Source organism: Musca domestica, unplaced genomic scaffold, assembly GCF_030504385.1.
Source record: "Musca domestica strain aabys unplaced genomic scaffold, Musca_domestica.polishedcontigs.V.1.1 286, whole genome shotgun sequence".
Taxonomy (NCBI): Eukaryota; Metazoa; Arthropoda; class Insecta; order Diptera; family Muscidae; genus Musca; species Musca domestica.
The window spans coordinates 170951-188427 of record NW_026712295.1 but is presented as its reverse complement, the minus strand read 5'-3'; the positions used below and the strand labels follow the sequence as shown (position 1 = coordinate 188427).

The window sequence follows — 17477 nt, the reverse complement described above, 5'->3', positions numbered from 1 at the left end:
GATATCAACTTTTTGATGGAGAAAAGTTTTCGATAATACATTTCTGAAGCAAAAAATAGTTTTCTAACTATCGCCGATAACAATTATGTGTCAATAACAAAATCTCTATAGAAAAAAATCGTCGATAAAAAGATATCTGTGGAGAAATGTTTTTGATAGCAAAGTTTTAATACGAAACAATAAACTAGTTTTCTACAGAAAGCTGGTCGATAACAGCTTTTTTTTGGACTCGATAGTTGATTTCTTGGTCAAGAAGAAGTTGGTACTATACACGAAATATTCATGTACCAGTTGCTAAGTTATCGGTTATCGATTGTTAGTTCCTTTTATTGATATTTTCTTCTACTGGTTTGCGATAATAGTTTTTGTGTGGAAAAAGGTTGACGATATCGTCTTTTCTATGTCAATGATATGTCGATAAACTTTGCCGATAACAACTTTTCCACAGGATAATTACTTTTCCATATGACAAAATTGTCCAAAATCAAATTGTATCTACATAAAAATTATCGATAAAAGACTTTTACAAGAAAGTTTTTCAATAAATAATTTTTGAGAAATGAAAATTTTGTTGATGGATTTTAGAGAAGTCGATAACTTCTTTTCTTACAAAGGAACTTGTAAACAGTAGCAGTTGAATTAAGAAATTTTATCGATAATTATTGTCTTATAAAGAAATTACATCGATAACTCGCTTTCATTTGAGAAATAGTCGATAATAACCTTTCTATGGAAAAAGTTGTAACTTTCTAAAGAAACAATTGTTTAACAATGACATTTTTAAAGAGGAAGCTCGAAGATAGCTTGTACAGAAAACCAATTTCAATAAATAAAAGTTATTGTTAAGAATTTTTGCAATGGGAAAGTAAACTATGAGTAGTTTTCAAAAGGGAAAACTTGTCGATAAAAATTTTCTAGGGAAAAGGGGTTATCGCTAACTTTTAAAAGTCAATAGCAACTTTTCGATAGAAAGAAGTTGCTACTGATTACAACTCTACCGATAGTAATTTCTAAAAAAAAAATCTATTGTCAAACGATAAACTCTTTAAAGAGGACTTGTTTTTTTTTTTTTTTGTGAAATATTTAAGTCACTGATGGGCTATTTTGTGCATTTTTGCTAATTCCCATTGTTTTGTGTGAAAATCCCCACACTTTGCCATTTTCACCACACATTACTTTCACCTTTCTGAGTTTCTTTGTGTTCTCCCATTCTTTGTTGAATTCTCTCTGGCGTTAAAATTTAAGAGAGTGTATTTTTTGTTCTCTCTTATTGTTGTTCTTCACCACACCGAAGAGAGGCCAGTTGTCGGCAATTGATTCGACGTTGGGTTAGCTAAATTTACCAGCCTTAATTCATTTTTATTTAATCCTAACATTTCGAACTGGAGAGACGTATCTGTTAACGTTACGCAGAAACGGAAAACACAAACAAAAAGAAATATTTTTTTGCATAGAAAATATCTAATAAAAACGGAAAAGCCATAGCTTTTAATTAAAAATTATTTATTAAACAAATATTAAAGAAAACAAAGAGAAAAAAGTAAGTGTGCGAAAATAAACGATTTTAAACAAAAAGTGGTGTTGTTGGAGCAAAAAAGAAATAAAATGAAATGAAAAAATATCTGAAAGTGTAAAGAGCAGAACACAGAAAATGTATCTGTATCTAATGAATGAACAGAAACAAATGATGAAATGAGTTAAATGATTGAGAAAAAAAAATGAAAAAATAAGAAAAACATATTTTCCTTTCATAAATCGTATATTGTGTAACAATTTTGAAAAACGTTTCAAAGAAAATTTTTTTCTGTGGATTGTGGAATACCTACTACAACAAATACACGCAACGAAAAGAAAAACTATACGAAACGTCGTCGATACAAAAGAAAGCCAGCCAGTCAGTCAGTACTGCTGCAAGTACATGACAATAAAAGCAAAAGAAAAAATAATTTACACATGCGAAAATCCATTCATATAGCATTTTTGTTGTTGTTTCTTTACAAGTACCCTTCCCTTTTCCTTCTTCCTGCAATTGAAATCAATAAATCGATTTTTCTTTCTTTACTCTTTTTGTTTTACGAAAAAGAACGCTAACCCCCTGCAAGTTGCTTTGCCGCCGCCACCGTCGACCGACGCTGTCGCTACATCTTTTTTATTAATATTAGTGTTAAAAATAGAGGAGGAAGCAGCAAAAACAGAACAACACAGATATTCCTACCTATTAGTACACACACACACACGTACATATATACAAATTGACACTCAGCCACACAGAGAACAAAATACACCTCATCTATAAACGCCCGCCGCCGTCGCCGTCATTATAAACGATATCGTCAACGTCGCCGCTAAAGGCCCAACATCATCATAGTATACACACAACGTCAAATTATATTTCGTCTGTTTTTGGTGTTTGTGTGTGTGTGTCAGGCTTCTCTCTAACAACCCAGTAAAAAAATTAAGCGCATTCTGATCTCAAAAAAAAAAACTAAAACCCCGACAAACAAACAGTGAAAATAGAAAACTAGTCGTTTTAATATTCTCTATTACAGCGCGTATAGCTGGCGTCGTACAGCGGCAGTTAAACCCCGGAGACAGACAGACACTTTCAATACAATTTTCACGTACAACAAGCCCAAATAAAACAAAGTGAGTAATTGTTGTGTTGGGTTCTTCTTCTACCTAGCATTTCTCTCGTTTGTTTTCATTTTGTGGCCGATGATGATGACAACCTTTTTATGTGTTATTTATTTTAACTTGTAATTTTCCTCATCCTGTCCACTCCATTTTCATTGAGAGTACTAGATTTAATGAATTTTCATTTTCGTACGCAACTTATTGTTGTTTTTGTCATTCTATGGTGGGGTCAACTAGGTGGTACTGTGTGGCGTGTTAATAACATTTTTTTTTTGGTGTGTGGTACAAAGTGTATAGCACACTCGGTGTGTGTGAGTGTGTGTGCGTGAATGTGTTCAGTGTAAATTTGCAGTCGTAAACGAAAATATAAGTAAATAAAAAGAGAGGGAGCAAATTAAGTTTTCCTATGCGCGTTTTTATGTTTATAATATCAATTTTATATAGTCAGAGTTAGTAGTTCATATAAATAAAATCTTTTCATGTTTGCACATTACCTATTCATATTCTTTAAGGTAAACAATAGGGTTGCCATGCTTTAGGAATAGTTAAGGGATATCGTTAATTTAGGGGAATAAAAATGAAATGTTTTTTATGGTAAATTTGGCATAGCAAATTCACGGTTAACCCGCAAGCAATTTCATGACACTTGGGGTATATAAAAGACAGACTACACGGAGGAGTTGGAATTTTCAAGATTTTTCTTAAAAATGTTATCGATTACATTTACAATCACCAATATCTATTTAGGTATATTTTATCACAAGGCTTTCCTCGGCAAAGTCGAATTTTGAATTTTTGGAATTGAAGTTATTAAATATCGACAATATTATTTTGGGAAATTCTGTTATCGACTAAATGTTTCTGGGAAACATTTGTAACCTGAAACGAGTTTATCGACAACTACTCTTATATTCTGCTGATTGTCGAAAAATTTTCTTTCTCAGCATCTTGTAATAGAAAACATTTCTGTGGAAGAAAAATTGTTATCAATAATATTTCTTTGTGAAATGTAATATTTCTCTACGCAAAAGACAATATCGACATTATTTCTCTGTTGAAAAGTAATTATCGAAAAATTATGTTGTATTACGATGTTTTCTTTATTGAAACTTTATAATCGATGAACTTTCAGAAGAGACAGTATTCTATATTAAAGACGTGTTATCGATTATTCCTCGTCAGTAGAAAATAGTTATTTACAGCATTTCTTTATTAATAAGTTATTATCGATAACAATTCTTTATTTTATTTCCTGCAAAGCTGATGCGAAAAGATTTTATCAGAAAGTGATACAAATTATTGAGGAACTTCCTTTCATAACATTTATAATTTTTTTAATTACTAGCAAAGACTATTCACAGACTATTTTTCTTTTTTTGCTTTTTTGGCATCTGTTTTTTACAAATACTAATCGGCAATTTTGGTCCACAGAAAATTAACAACTTTTATTAACAATATTTCGGACTTATCGAATTTTTTTTTTATCTGTCGTAGATATGTTACCGATCATTTTTAAGTTATTATCGATGATACGTCTCTATAGAAATGTAGATATAGTAATTTTTGCTACATAAAAAACTTGTCGCAAATCTCAAATGTGACTTTTTCAAATTATTTATTTTTACGTGAAGCAATCGTTATCGAAAATTTTTCTATTTTAAAAATAAGTAATCGAAAAATTGTACTTCATATAATAACAGTTATCGACAAAGTACCTCTATAAAAATATGCTTTTGGCAGTTGTCGTATAGCAAAAGAATTATCGATAACTAATTTATATAGAGTGAAATCGCAGATGAATCCCTTTGAATGGTAAAGTAGTTGTTTTGTAAGAGGAAATCCATATCCTGATAATCGTTTGTGTTACTACAATTCATATAATTTACATGTTATTTTTATTTAGTAGCCAGATCGTGTGACTGCCACACAAATGACAATATCTTTTCGAAATACAGTTCAAAAATTATTAATTAGGAATAGGAATGTCCACTAAAAAATCGATGTAAACTTGAGGATTTGCTTAAAACTTGTCCCAGGAAATTCTAGTTTGCTGCCATTCTCTTCACTAGCCATTTTCAACTTCTCATTCATTCTTTGCTTTGCATTGAAACAAACAAAAAAACACCCCCTGCTGATTTTGGAATATTTAAACAAGGCACAAAACCACTTCATTGGAAATGTGTTTTTTTTTTGTGTGGAAAAACACATGGCGTTCGTTTTAGCAAATTAAAGATAAGGGCGACGACATTTATACACCCTTATTTCTAGTTTTCCACCACCAACACCCTCCATCCATTCCACCCTTGTATGTAATGACTTGCAATAAGGGAAGTTTTGTGGGTGATATCCGAAGACACACAGGCACGGCCTAGAAACTCACCACTTCCATGGGATGGGTTTCCACAAGAGGGCTTTGTTGTCTGTTGCCATAACAGAGAGAGAGAGAGGGGTAGTTCTATAGATGTTTTTCTCTTGGAAAGAAAAATTTTAATTATTGTAATACAAATGTCCAATGACCCAAAGAGAAAAAGAAATAAAATGTCCTTTCTTAAATTTTTGGCTGGATAATTATGCTGATTTACATGATGTTTTCTAGGTTGGTGTTTGTGCACCCCAAAATTCTCCCTTCTTCGTCCTGCTCTTTTTGTAATTTCTCTTAAAAACGGATGGAAGTATTGCAATAAGGGTGGATTTTTTCATGGAATTTCCAAGCGAAAAATGCTCTAGTCTTGTAACAACGAAGACCGACCGAACGACACGACCCTTGTCTCCGTACATTTTGCAACAAAAAAATTTACTCTTGCGCCATCCAGGCATCCCGGCAGTACGCGCTCATAGCTTCCACATTTTTACCGGGAATTCTCATAAAACTTACTGCAGTTTTAGTAGTGTATACATACTCGTTTGAGGTGGTTTAAATAGATTTCCGCATAGCGAAAAATATAATTGTGAATTTAAAATTTTGTGAAATACAAATCTTATTTGAACTTTAATATTTTTGGTAAAGTTTTTGGCATTTGTTTTTTAAAAACTATGTTTTTATATTTAATTTGCAAAAGTTATTTATTTTTTAAATGTTTAAGGAAATTTTTTAGTATTCGGTAATTTGTTGAAAAAAGGAAACAATTTCGTTTTCTTACATTTCGTAGATATTTTCGGTTTTGAAAAAAATATATTCTTATTTAAAAGCCATTTGTTTTTAATATCGATCAAATTCGAATTCAAAAGATTTTTTTTTGTCAAATTAATTAATCATTTTTAGTTAAAAAGCAATTTTTCAACTATTTTTATGCCAGGTTTATTTTATTCTAGGAAAATTTTCCTTGCAAAAGTTTTCCTTGTTCGCCCATCCCCACAGAAATTTCCCCTAAAAACAAAATTTACTTCCCCCTAAATTTGTTGTTCTTCACATCCTTTCCGCGTTATTACTTTTTCGGCGACGCTCCCTCACTCTCATCCCACAAACAACAACATCGACAAAACAGTAACGACCTCATTTTTTCCAGGGGTGAATGCCTTGTGCCCAGCCATATCCTCTTGAACATAACCTCTAAACCAAAAAAAACATCTCTTTTTCTCAATCATTTAAAATTATTGAATGTTTTCGTTTTTAATTTCATTTTCTTTGTTGAGTTTTTGTATTAATTTTTGTTTTTCCTTTTCCGTTTCTTTTTTGATTTTCCAGTGGATTTCATGATGGCCAATCCTGGAGCAGCAGTCGATAATCAATCTGCCATTTTGCCTGGTGCCAATCCGGCAGCGGCAGCTGCGCAGCTGGCCGTATCACCAGCCGCCGCAGCTGCTGCCCAACTGCAACAGCAGCAGGTTCAGCAGGCCATATTGCAGGTACAACAACAACAGACCCAACAAGCTGTGGCTGCAGCCGCCGCCGCTGTTGCCCAGCAATTGCAAAATCAAACCAACGGCACCAATGGCAATACAAATGGCTCCAGTGAGACCCGCACCAATTTGATTGTCAACTATTTGCCACAGACTATGAGTGAAGACGAGATACGTTCGCTGTTCTCGAGTGTGGGTGAAATTGAATCGGTGAAATTGATACGCGACAAAAGTCAACCCTTTTTGGATCCCTTGAACCCGACAGCCACCAAGGGTCAAAGTTTGGGCTATGGATTTGTTAACTATGTACGGCCCCAAGATGCTGAGCAGGCTGTCAATGTTTTGAATGGTTTGCGGCTGCAAAATAAAACCATAAAGGTGTCATTTGCCCGACCCTCCTCGGAGGCCATAAAGGGCGCCAATCTATATGTTTCCGGTCTGCCCAAGACCATGACTCAACAAGATTTGGAGGCAATTTTTGCACCATTTGGTCAAATAATTACTTCGAGGATTTTGCAAAATGCCGGTAATGATACCCAAACCAAGGGTGTGGGCTTCATTCGTTTCGACAAACGTGAAGAGGCCACCAGGGCCATAATTGCATTGAACGGTACCACACCCACGGGTTGCACCGACCCCATTGTGGTGAAATTCTCCAATACCCCGGGCAGTACAAACAAGATAATCCAGCCTCAGATTCCAACCTTTTTAAATCCCCAGCTGGTGCGACGCATTGGTGGTGCCATGCACACACCCGTCAACAAGGGTCTGGCCCGTTTTTCACCCATGGCCGGTGATATGTTGGACGTAATGCTGCCCAATGGCTTGGGTGCTGCTGCCGCCACCTCATTGGCCACTGGGCCCGGTGGTGCCTATCCCATATTCATTTACAACTTGGCACCCGAAACCGAAGAATCTTCGCTGTGGCAGCTATTTGGTCCCTTTGGCGCTGTGCAATCCGTGAAAATTGTCAAAGACTCGTCGACCAATCAATGCAAAGGTTATGGCTTTGTGTCCATGACCAACTACGATGAAGCAGCTATGGCAATAAGGGCGCTCAATGGTTATACTTTGGGTAATCGAGTATTACAAGTTAGTTTTAAGACTAACAAAAAGTAAATTAGGCAAGAACAACAAAACACATACATAACATAATTTATATATATATATATATAGTATATAGAAAGAACACAGAACAACAACAACACATTTCTTAAGCATACAATAGATGATAACTTGTCCCCTCTATTACTACTACTACTCCTCACAAACAGACCCACACATTTAATAATTGCAAGTAGGATCTGGAGTTTTAAACAATGCAAATGCTGACTATTTTTCTTGCAAAAGAAAAAGGGAGCAGAGATTTTTGGTCTCCCTCTCTCGATTGTTTTAAAACTCTTGCCCGCCTGGCAACTGGAAATAATGCATGTCCTTTTTTGAAATTTGCATGATTGAGGATTCTTTTCTTATAAAGAAAATTGTCCTTTGCTTCTTAAAGAGATCAACAAAAGAAATGACAAGGCAATATTTTGATGAAAGAAGTAACAATTTTTTATTAAAAATAAAAAAACGGAAAGAAAAACAATTTTAACATATAGGCTAAAAAGAATAATGAAGACCGACCGAACGATCGAAACAGCAAAAAAAGAAAGTAAAACAAACTAAAATTTGGGAAAAGCAAGCAAAACAAGTAAATCTTCCAAGAAATAAAAAAAAACGCATAAATTTAATTAAACAAAACTATTAAGAAAGTAAAACAATTTTCAAACACTCGCCAGTGAAAGAAAAACAAAAAGAAAAAAAAAAACATTTTTAAAATAATAATTAATATAGGATTTTTTCTATATTTAAAAAAAGAAGAGTTAAGAAACGATACACACACAAACACAGCTATAAAGAGGCTTTTTACAGTATTACAAGATATTATGTTTTAGCAAAACAATTGTTCAGAACAAATTCAAAATGAGTGAAGAAAAAGCTAGAGGCCATCAACATCATCGTCATTATTATTATTACCATTACTAAATTTACTGGTGAATGTTAGAAGAATACCTAATTAAAGAAAACTCCTTTTTATTATTATTAATATAAATATAATACAAAAAAAAGGAAAAGAAAAATCGAAACAAACAAAAACCAAAACTAGTTAAAAATTAAACAAACAAAAAACTCAAAGTAACAAACAACAATAATTTATGAATATCATCATAGATCGGTTCCCCTAACCAGGAGAATAGCAAGTATTTATAATTTAAAATGTAGCGAAATTGGTAAAAGAAAAACACTCTGAAAATTAAAATCCCTGGGGAGCTTTGGGTGCAAGGAAATTTGGTTTTAGGTTTTTTATATTCAACATTCAAAAACACTAGGGCAAAGATATTAAAATTCAAAACTTTTCTTAGATTTCTTCCTATACAGAGATTTAATAAATTTCAGAAGAAAACATTGTTCTTAAAAAGGTTAACTGAGTTGTGAGAGAGAACGGGACCTTCCTATCAAATTTAGAAATAAAAATTTGTTTCATAGAAGAAAATAACACGGCCTCTCTCTTGCTGACCCATTGACATAACAAATTTTTAAATGGAAGTCCCTTCTGGCTAATAAATGTTACTAGTTACTATTCTTAAAAAAAGAGTCGTGGAAGAAAATCTGAGTTACTTAATAGTGAGGGCCTAAGGAAAAGAAAATGAAAAGACTCAGTTTTCATTCATTAATTTTCTGCGTGACTGTCTCCCTCTATAGACGGAAGACCTTCTGTAAAACTGAAATTAAAGATCTTGCATTGATTCTCAATGAATATAATACCTTACCGAGATAACGACAGTCAGGCATAGAAACTGTTTAAACTGTTTAAGGTTTTAAAAGCGAATGTCAAAGAACAGTTTCTCTCCCTTGCTGCCCCATAGACTTAACAAATTTTTAAACAGAAGTCCCTTCTAGTTTATAAAAGTTACTAGTTACTATTTTTAAAAAAAAGAGTCGTGGAAGAAAATCTGAGTTACTTAATAGTGAGGTCCTAAGGAAAAGAAAATGGAAAAGACTCAGTTTTAATTAATGGATTTTTTGGAAGACTGTCTCACTCTATGGACAGAAGACCTTCTGTAAAACTAAAATGAAAGGTCTTGCATTGATTTTCAATGAATATAACACCTTACCTAGATATCGCCAGTATATGATAGAAATTATTTAAGATAGTCAGGGCCTTAGGAAAAGAAAATGAAAAGACTCAGTTTTCATTCATGGAATTTTTGGGTGACTGTCTCCCTCTATAGACAGAAGATCTTCTGTAAAACTGAAATTAAAGAACTTTCCTAGATATCGCCAGTCAGGGATAGAAACAATTTTTTTTTGCCCGCCCACCCCCATCTCCTCTGGGATTTTTTTTTTGAGTGAAAACAAAAAGCAAACTTGATCATTTACAAAATGAAGAAACATTATAAAGCACAAATGTTTATACAATAAATCGTATTATGAAATAACAAATATATATATATAATTCTTTTTAATTGAATTTTATAATTTTTCATCTAAACTATAGATATGCTTTGAGTTGCTTTGTTTTGAAATTGCTTTTGTTTTTTTTTTCTTTTTGGTTTTTGGTAAATACATCTCTCCAAAAACTCTACCCTCTCTGTACTCGTGCGCCCCCCCATGAACCATCAGCAGCATTTCACTGGTTTTTCTTTTGCACCCCCCATCCTCCAGCAGAAGAAAATTAGGATTGCATTAAATTTTAGTTTGTTTTCTTTTTTCAAAACTTATTGTTAGTGTTGTTTCTTTGTTTTTTCTTACATAGAGATATACATAAATATTATTATTAATTTCTTTTGTTGATTTCTTTAAGTTTTTCTTTAGAGAAGAAATTATTAAAGTAATTTTTCATATTTTATTATATAGAAAAAAGTATTTATTTTTAATTATATATGAAAAACTTGATTTTTTCCGATTCTTTCTTCAAAAGGCAGGCATTATTTGTTTAAAGTTCAGTAAAGAAAAATACTTATTTTTTTAGTACCAAAAAAGAGAAAGGAGAAGGGAAAACAAAAACAATATGGTATCAAGTTTGAAGATCCATCTTCTTCTTCAACCTCAAAATGTTGGAGAAAAATTATTTTTATTTTCCCTTGTCCCCATTTGAAACAAATTTGTATTTCATTATTAGAAAAATATCATTACAAAACATCAGCGCATATGACCCCCCTCCTTTCTTCTCACACTCTATTCTCTCTCATTTAAATGTTTAAATATTTACATATACATATTTATTATTATACTATTTAATATTTATAATTGATTATTATGTGTATGCGATTTTAGTAACTTTTTTTTAGTATGTATACATATATATATTTTAAAAACAACAATACACACACACAATTATAAGTTTCTTAACAAAACACTTTAGTTCTTAAGCAACCAAAAACAAAAATAATTTATATAAAAAATTAGTATTTAAAGAACAAAAAACAAAACGTGAGGAAAACCAACTCCCCCAATGAAAGATAAAGAGAAAGCAAGAACAAATCTAACAACAAAAAGTAACAAACAAAAATCTAGTCAGTGAAAAAAAATAAAATATAAAAATATATATTTTTAAAATTAAGTTTAAAAACCAAGCAGCTTAATATATATAAAAACATACAAGAAATGAAAAAAGAAAACAACTCTTGAAAATATCATAGGAGTTTTTTTCATTTTTGAACAACATCTCTAGCTAAACGTTTTTCTTTTAAGAAAAATATATATTTTTTCAGTTTTTCAATTTTTTTGTACACTAATTTCTTTTTTTTTCTTTTTATTTAATTTCTTCTCAAACTTGTTGTTATTGCAAGGAAGGAAACGTAACCTATATAATCCAAAGATTTAAATATTTAGTAAAATTCTATATACAAAAATAACACACACATAGAAGTTTTCTATAGGGACTCGATGAAATAAGGGAAAAGGTTGTCATTCATTCAAATTGAATTTGAGGTTATGTTTAAGTCAAATTTCAATATTGAAGCTTTTCCAACAAAACACACACAAATTTTATGTAGTAATCAAATCCTTTCCATGAATAAATGGTAATATATCAAAACAAGAGGTTATATTAAAAAAAAAAAAAACAAAAAAAAAATCAAGTTTATTGTCTTCGAAATGAGCGATCAATAACTATTTTGTGTCCACATTCAAAGATAAACATTATTTATTTAAATAATGTTCACTAAAAACTCAAAATTTTTGATAAATTTTTTTTTGAGGTTATGTTGAAAGAAATTCATTTTTGGAAAGAAACAACAGTACTCATAACCAAGGATTATGCCATAATGTGGGAAAAGTTATCAAAATGTCTCAAATATTGAATAACGATTGCTAAAAGTTCCAATATTTTTGTTAAAAAATATCGTTTTTGAGGCTATGTTGAAAAAAAATTCAGTTTTGAAAAGAAACGGGTTTTAATTGTAGCTGCAACCAAGACTTGCTCAAATTATGCCATAATGTGGAAAAAATTTCTTGAAAAACTCAAAATTTTTCTGAAAACATTTTTCCCGTTGTGTTTAACTGAAGAAAGATTTTTACTTGAAAAAAAAAGAAACAGAAAAAATTCACAAATTATGTATACATTCTGGAATTCATGTTCATTCCAGTAAAGAATTATAGTATTTCCAAAATGTTTTCAAAAAAATGTTAACCCTAAAAATCATTAAAAAATTTAATTCTTTCTTTAATTTTTTCCTTAAATTTAAAAAATAGAACATTATTTTGTATTCAATTCAAATAATTTCATAAATTAATAAGGACTATGGCAAGTTTTTTTCGTTATTAATATAACTTCAAAAAATTGTTTTAAAAAATTGAGGTTACGTTAAACAAATTAATTTTTTTTGGCTTTAAATTATGCAAAATGTTCATATATTAAACACAATTACTTCAAATTTCGTAAACTGCTACAAAATATGGTTGCAATTTTCCTAAAAAGCCCAAAAATATTGATAACAATTTTTGAGGTTATGTTGAACAGAATTTAATTTTTCGTAATAAACCTATTATATTATAGAATATTACACATACGGAAATATATTTATGAAAAAATAAAGCAATATCAAAATTTTAAGGTTTAGATTTTTAAGATTTTTTCCAAAAAAATATATCTCATTTTTTGAGGTTATGTTGAATTTTTTTCCTTATTTTTCAAAATAAGGTAAAATTTTAAGGTTATGCTACAAATATGAGTTCTGTGACAAACAATTCGGTATAATTAAAAAACTAAAATTCAAGACCTACCTCCGAAAGTGCGATATAAAGAAGACATCATAACCTCAAATAGACAAAAGCGTTTTTTTGAATGAAAACCCTTTCCCACTATCATCGAGACCCAAATTATATAAAAATCAACTATTCGTATATAGTCGAAAAGAGAAGAGTATAGATTTTTTTTGATAAAATACTTTTCAATACTTCTTTTTGTTGTAAAACACAAAACCTAACCTAAAAAAAAAAATAATGCAAGCTAATGAAATGATGAAATTAGGAATGAAAACTAACTAAGCTAATAACGAGAACACATATACACACACAAATTTCTGTGCAATAGAAGAAATGAAATGTAACAAATGAAGGCAAATTGCAAATTTTTTTTATAAGAAAATTAGGTATCTCATTTTTATACAAAACAAAAACAATTGCTAACAATTTTTATGTAAATATATATATTTATGACAAAAATATATTTTAATTTTTTTCTTTTTTCATTATCTTATATTTAAAAACAAACTTATTTATTACACATTTTATGTATTAAGAAATGAAGGAAAAAAAACAAAACAATATAACAAAGGAATCCATTGAGAAAAATAACACAAACAAACAAATGGCAATGATTTTTGTGAATTTTCATTTATCTACACATATTTTCAAACTTCTTTTTTTAATTTTTCAAATAATTTTAATTTTAATTCGTGAAAATACAACAAAATAATCATCACATTATGAGACAATTGAATAAAGAAAGTTTCAAGATCTGGCATCTTGACTTTCGCCGTTAGAATAATTGATAATTTTTCTTTAACCCTTTCTCTTTTTTTTAATTTTAATTATAATTTATGTTCTTATACACACACATATACATGCATATTTATAGTATATAGTAAAAGCAACATGATTTTTAATTTAATTTTTTTATTATTTTCTTTTTGTGGTTTTAGGTTTTTTTCTTTGTATTTAGTTTAATTTTTTTTTAATTTTAATTTCACCATATTTTTTTTAGTTTGTAATTTGATTTTGTTCTTAGTTTTTTTACATTATTTTGTCAACTGCTATCTCTTTTTATTTTAATTCATTATTATTATTTTTTTTTAATAAATGCGAAAAAAATCAACTTTTGGGAAAGTCATAAACTAACCTCTCCCATTTGTAAACCAAAAAAACAAGTAAAGAGAAACCCAAATTCTGTTTTGTGTAATTCTGGGAGAATGTTTTGGAAAATTGGATAAAAAACAAATTGGAAACATTTTAAGCAAATATAAGAGGCTTTTTTAATTAAAAAAAATACAGACTGAGATAAAAAAAACTGCAACAAAGTCAAACGCCATAATTTTTACATATTTTTTAATTTTATTAAATGAAAGCAAAAAATGTTGGAAATAGCATCAAATTTTAGATTTGTTCGAATTGGTCAGCTTGGGAACGAATTATGGCCTTCAAAGGGCCAATGAAACAACCGTCACACACTGCCCGAATACTGCTCTGCCGTATTTTGGCTCATTCCCGACGAAGCGCTTGCTTGAGGTGATCGACACTTTCGCATTTTAGTGCACCAACCTTGCTTTCCAAAATACTCCAGACACAATAGTCCAACGTAATTGGTATCCGGAGATTTTGGTGGTCATTTTGTAAGCATTCTTGGGTGGCGCCAATGCTGAGTGCGATGGTGCTGAGTCCTGTTGGAATGTCCAAGGTCTGCGGCCAAAATGTTTGCATTCCCAAGACCTTAATACACCCTCCAGGATATTTTTGCGATAATCTTCGGCATTTGTTCTGATGCCACGGTCGATTGATACGAACGGAGAGCGACCTTCAACTGTTGTGGCGGCCCACACCACCGGCGCTTAAGTTCTGGTGGCCAACCGAAGGTGCACACTTTCAGCTGACCTCCTCTTTGGCAAGTAAACACGATCATTTTCTTGGTTTACAAACTGCTGGACAACGAATGTTTTCTCATCGAAGAAACCCTAAATTCGGCACTTCGCCACTTTCGGCCAAGCGAAGCAACTCTTTAGCTCTTTTGAGTATATTTTCTTTCTGTTACGGTGTAAGTTCTTGCACTTTTTGGAATTTCAATGGCTTTACACCTCGGCTTATTTTTTAATATTTGCCGAATGGAATATGGCGATATGTTCAGCTCACGAGCCATTTTTCTGCCTTAGAAATGACAGCAGTCTGAAGTTGGTTGCAGTTTTTTTCATCTCACCCTGTATATAAAAATAATAGTAACCTCGTTGTGAGGTTTAAATTTTTTCCTTCCATGCCAAAATATTTCATAGAAAATAGATGGAGGGTTAGTCATGGAAACTTGCAATAGAAGAAATCCTTTTGTGAATTTTGGAAAAAATGTATTTCCATGGAAGGAAATTTTTTGTTTTCGCCTCTTTTTAAGACATTCATTTTCAAAACTTCAGGAAAATGACGAAGGGACAATAAAAATTTCAAAATGTTGTCCAAATAATTAGAACTCTTAAAATTTTCCAATTTTTTTATCCAAATTTTTCCCTCCCCCCATTATCATGTCATAATTCTCATTTCGTTTACACACATATGTATATTGGTTGATTTAGATTTATCACATTATTATTTATATAATAATTTTATTTTATTTTTTTTTTAATTACTACAACTTTACAAAAATAACCTATTATTATTTTTATCATTTTTTTCCTGTTTGTTCTTTTTATTTTGTTTTTGTAATTATTATAATTTATTATGTAAAATGTAATGCAAAAACCAACAACAAAAACAATTTTTATTAATAAAACAAATATTTTATTTTTTTGGCAAAACAAAAAAACTTTTGATTTTTTATTTATTTTTTAATTTCGTTTTTAGTTATGTTTTTCTTTTTCCATTTTAATATTCATATATTTTTTAATTTCGTTTGTTTTCGTAACAGAATGAGTAAGTGAGAAGAACAACCAGAGAAGCAGAAAGAGAGAGAGAGTGTGCTGCTAACCAACTTCATTTATTTTAACCCCTTCCATGTTTTGTAGTGCGTGAGAGAGAGCGAGAGAATGTGAATGGCTAGTAAATGAGATCTTTTGGGTGCTATTTACCAAGCCACTGTTTACACAGTTGACACAATGTAAAGTTAACTGGCCATAACACAAGTTTCTCTGTGCAAATTTACTGGCATTGCATTTTTTTACATTAATTGCCCTGTGTAAACAGTTGACTTATTTTATTTTGTGTCTTTCTGAGTAGATTTTTAGTATGATTTATTTTATTGTTTTTTTTTGTAGATTTTTGTTTTATTTTTCTTTTTTTAGCTCTCAACATTCCACCAAACTAAACAACAAACAAACCTTTCACCTTTGACATTCCAACTGTTTCCAAACGATTCTAGTCATAATCTCTATTTCAAAACAAAATAACAAATGATCTCAAAACTTAATATTGTTTATAGTAACAAAAAAATATATATAATATTAAAACATTCCATATTCTTCTTGGAATATACAGACATACGAAAAACAAAAAAAAAAAAAAAAAAACACATAAAATTGCTAGTCAAAATTTGTTAACAAAAAAACAAGATCGAGAAAAAAATTATTAAAATTTCCTAAAACAAAAAAATTGCAAACTAATTGAAAAGAATTCAAAAAATGGTATAGCTTAGTAAGCCAGAAATAATTACTTGTAAAACAAACCAACCACACACACATTTTGAAGACAAAACAAAGGTAGTATTACATGTTTTATAAACATTAAAGTGAACCAACAACAACAAGAACACTACAATTACCAAGAAGAAGATTTTAATGAACATTTATTTCATTAAAACATCAACAGTTTTTGTTTAGCATATAAACTAAAAAAGTTTCAGGTCCATTTCCAGTCTTGTGCAATAGAATATAACAACAAAGGCTCAGAGTATTTAGATTTTTTTCAAAATTTAAGGGAAACATGCAAAACCCCTTTTGTGTTTCAAATATTTTTTTTTTCAATATTACCACCATTAATGTGTTAAACCTGGAACTTTTTAAGGTTATGTTTAAAATAAAAATTTATTTTTCTTTTTTTCTTCGTTTGAAAATTTTGTTTTCGAAAACAACAATTTTTCAACAACAAAAAAAAACCAATTTAATACTCACATATATTTTTTTAAATATATATTTTTTTTAATTAAATGTACTTAAAACTGAATTTTAAGTTTTATTTTATATAGAAAAAAAAAAAAAACACATAAATCTCTTTCTAATTATTTTCTATCTATCTTTGTGAACAAAACCAAAACAAGAATGACAACAAAATATTCATTTAATTAATTTAATTGTATACGTGTGTAATTGTAATCAAAGCATATTTATTATATATCAAGATATTTATTTATTAAATTTAATTTAATTAACAACAAAACAAAATCCAAAAGCAACACAATGATTATTTGTTTAATTATTTATTGATTTTTTTTCAATTATATAATGATATTAATTATTGCAAAACCAAGCAAATTTATTATTATTATTACTTCTAATCTTATTAATTACTTATATTTATTACTTAATTATCATTAAAACCCAACAACAAAAATATGCAAAAAAAAAAAACAAAAAAACAAAACTCATCTTTAAACCAAAAAAAAAAAAAAAAAATAATATTATAAATGTATTTAAAAAAAATTAAAAATTATGAGTTTTTCATTTTCAATTCTTTTACGAAACAAAATGCAAACAAACAAAAAAATAACCAGGTTCATTTCTTTTAATTTAAATGATTTCGGTTTAGATTTTTGTGTTGTATTTTTA

General features: G+C 30.0%; 2 protein-coding genes across 4 annotated transcripts in view; one reads left to right on the top strand and one right to left on the bottom strand.

Annotated features, from left to right (window-relative positions):
* Positions 1–17477, bottom strand: part of LOC101899521 (arginase-1) — a 43519-nt gene that overhangs the window by 16938 nt on the left and 9104 nt on the right. The window lies entirely within an intron of this gene.
* LOC131800359 (protein elav-like) lies at positions 1410–14039 on the top strand. Of its 3 annotated transcripts, none has more exons than XM_059124386.1 (2): positions 1410–1540; positions 6320–14039. In XM_059124386.1, coding segments are annotated over exons 1-2 (1275 nt in total). In that variant the 5' UTR covers positions 1410–1539; the 3' UTR covers positions 7594–14039. The 3 variants fall into 3 exon arrangements, with proteins under 3 accessions (XP_058980369.1, XP_058980370.1, XP_058980371.1); XM_059124387.1 differs by lacking the exon at positions 1410–1540 and adding an exon at positions 1587–2646; XM_059124388.1 differs by lacking the exon at positions 1410–1540 and adding an exon at positions 5496–5635.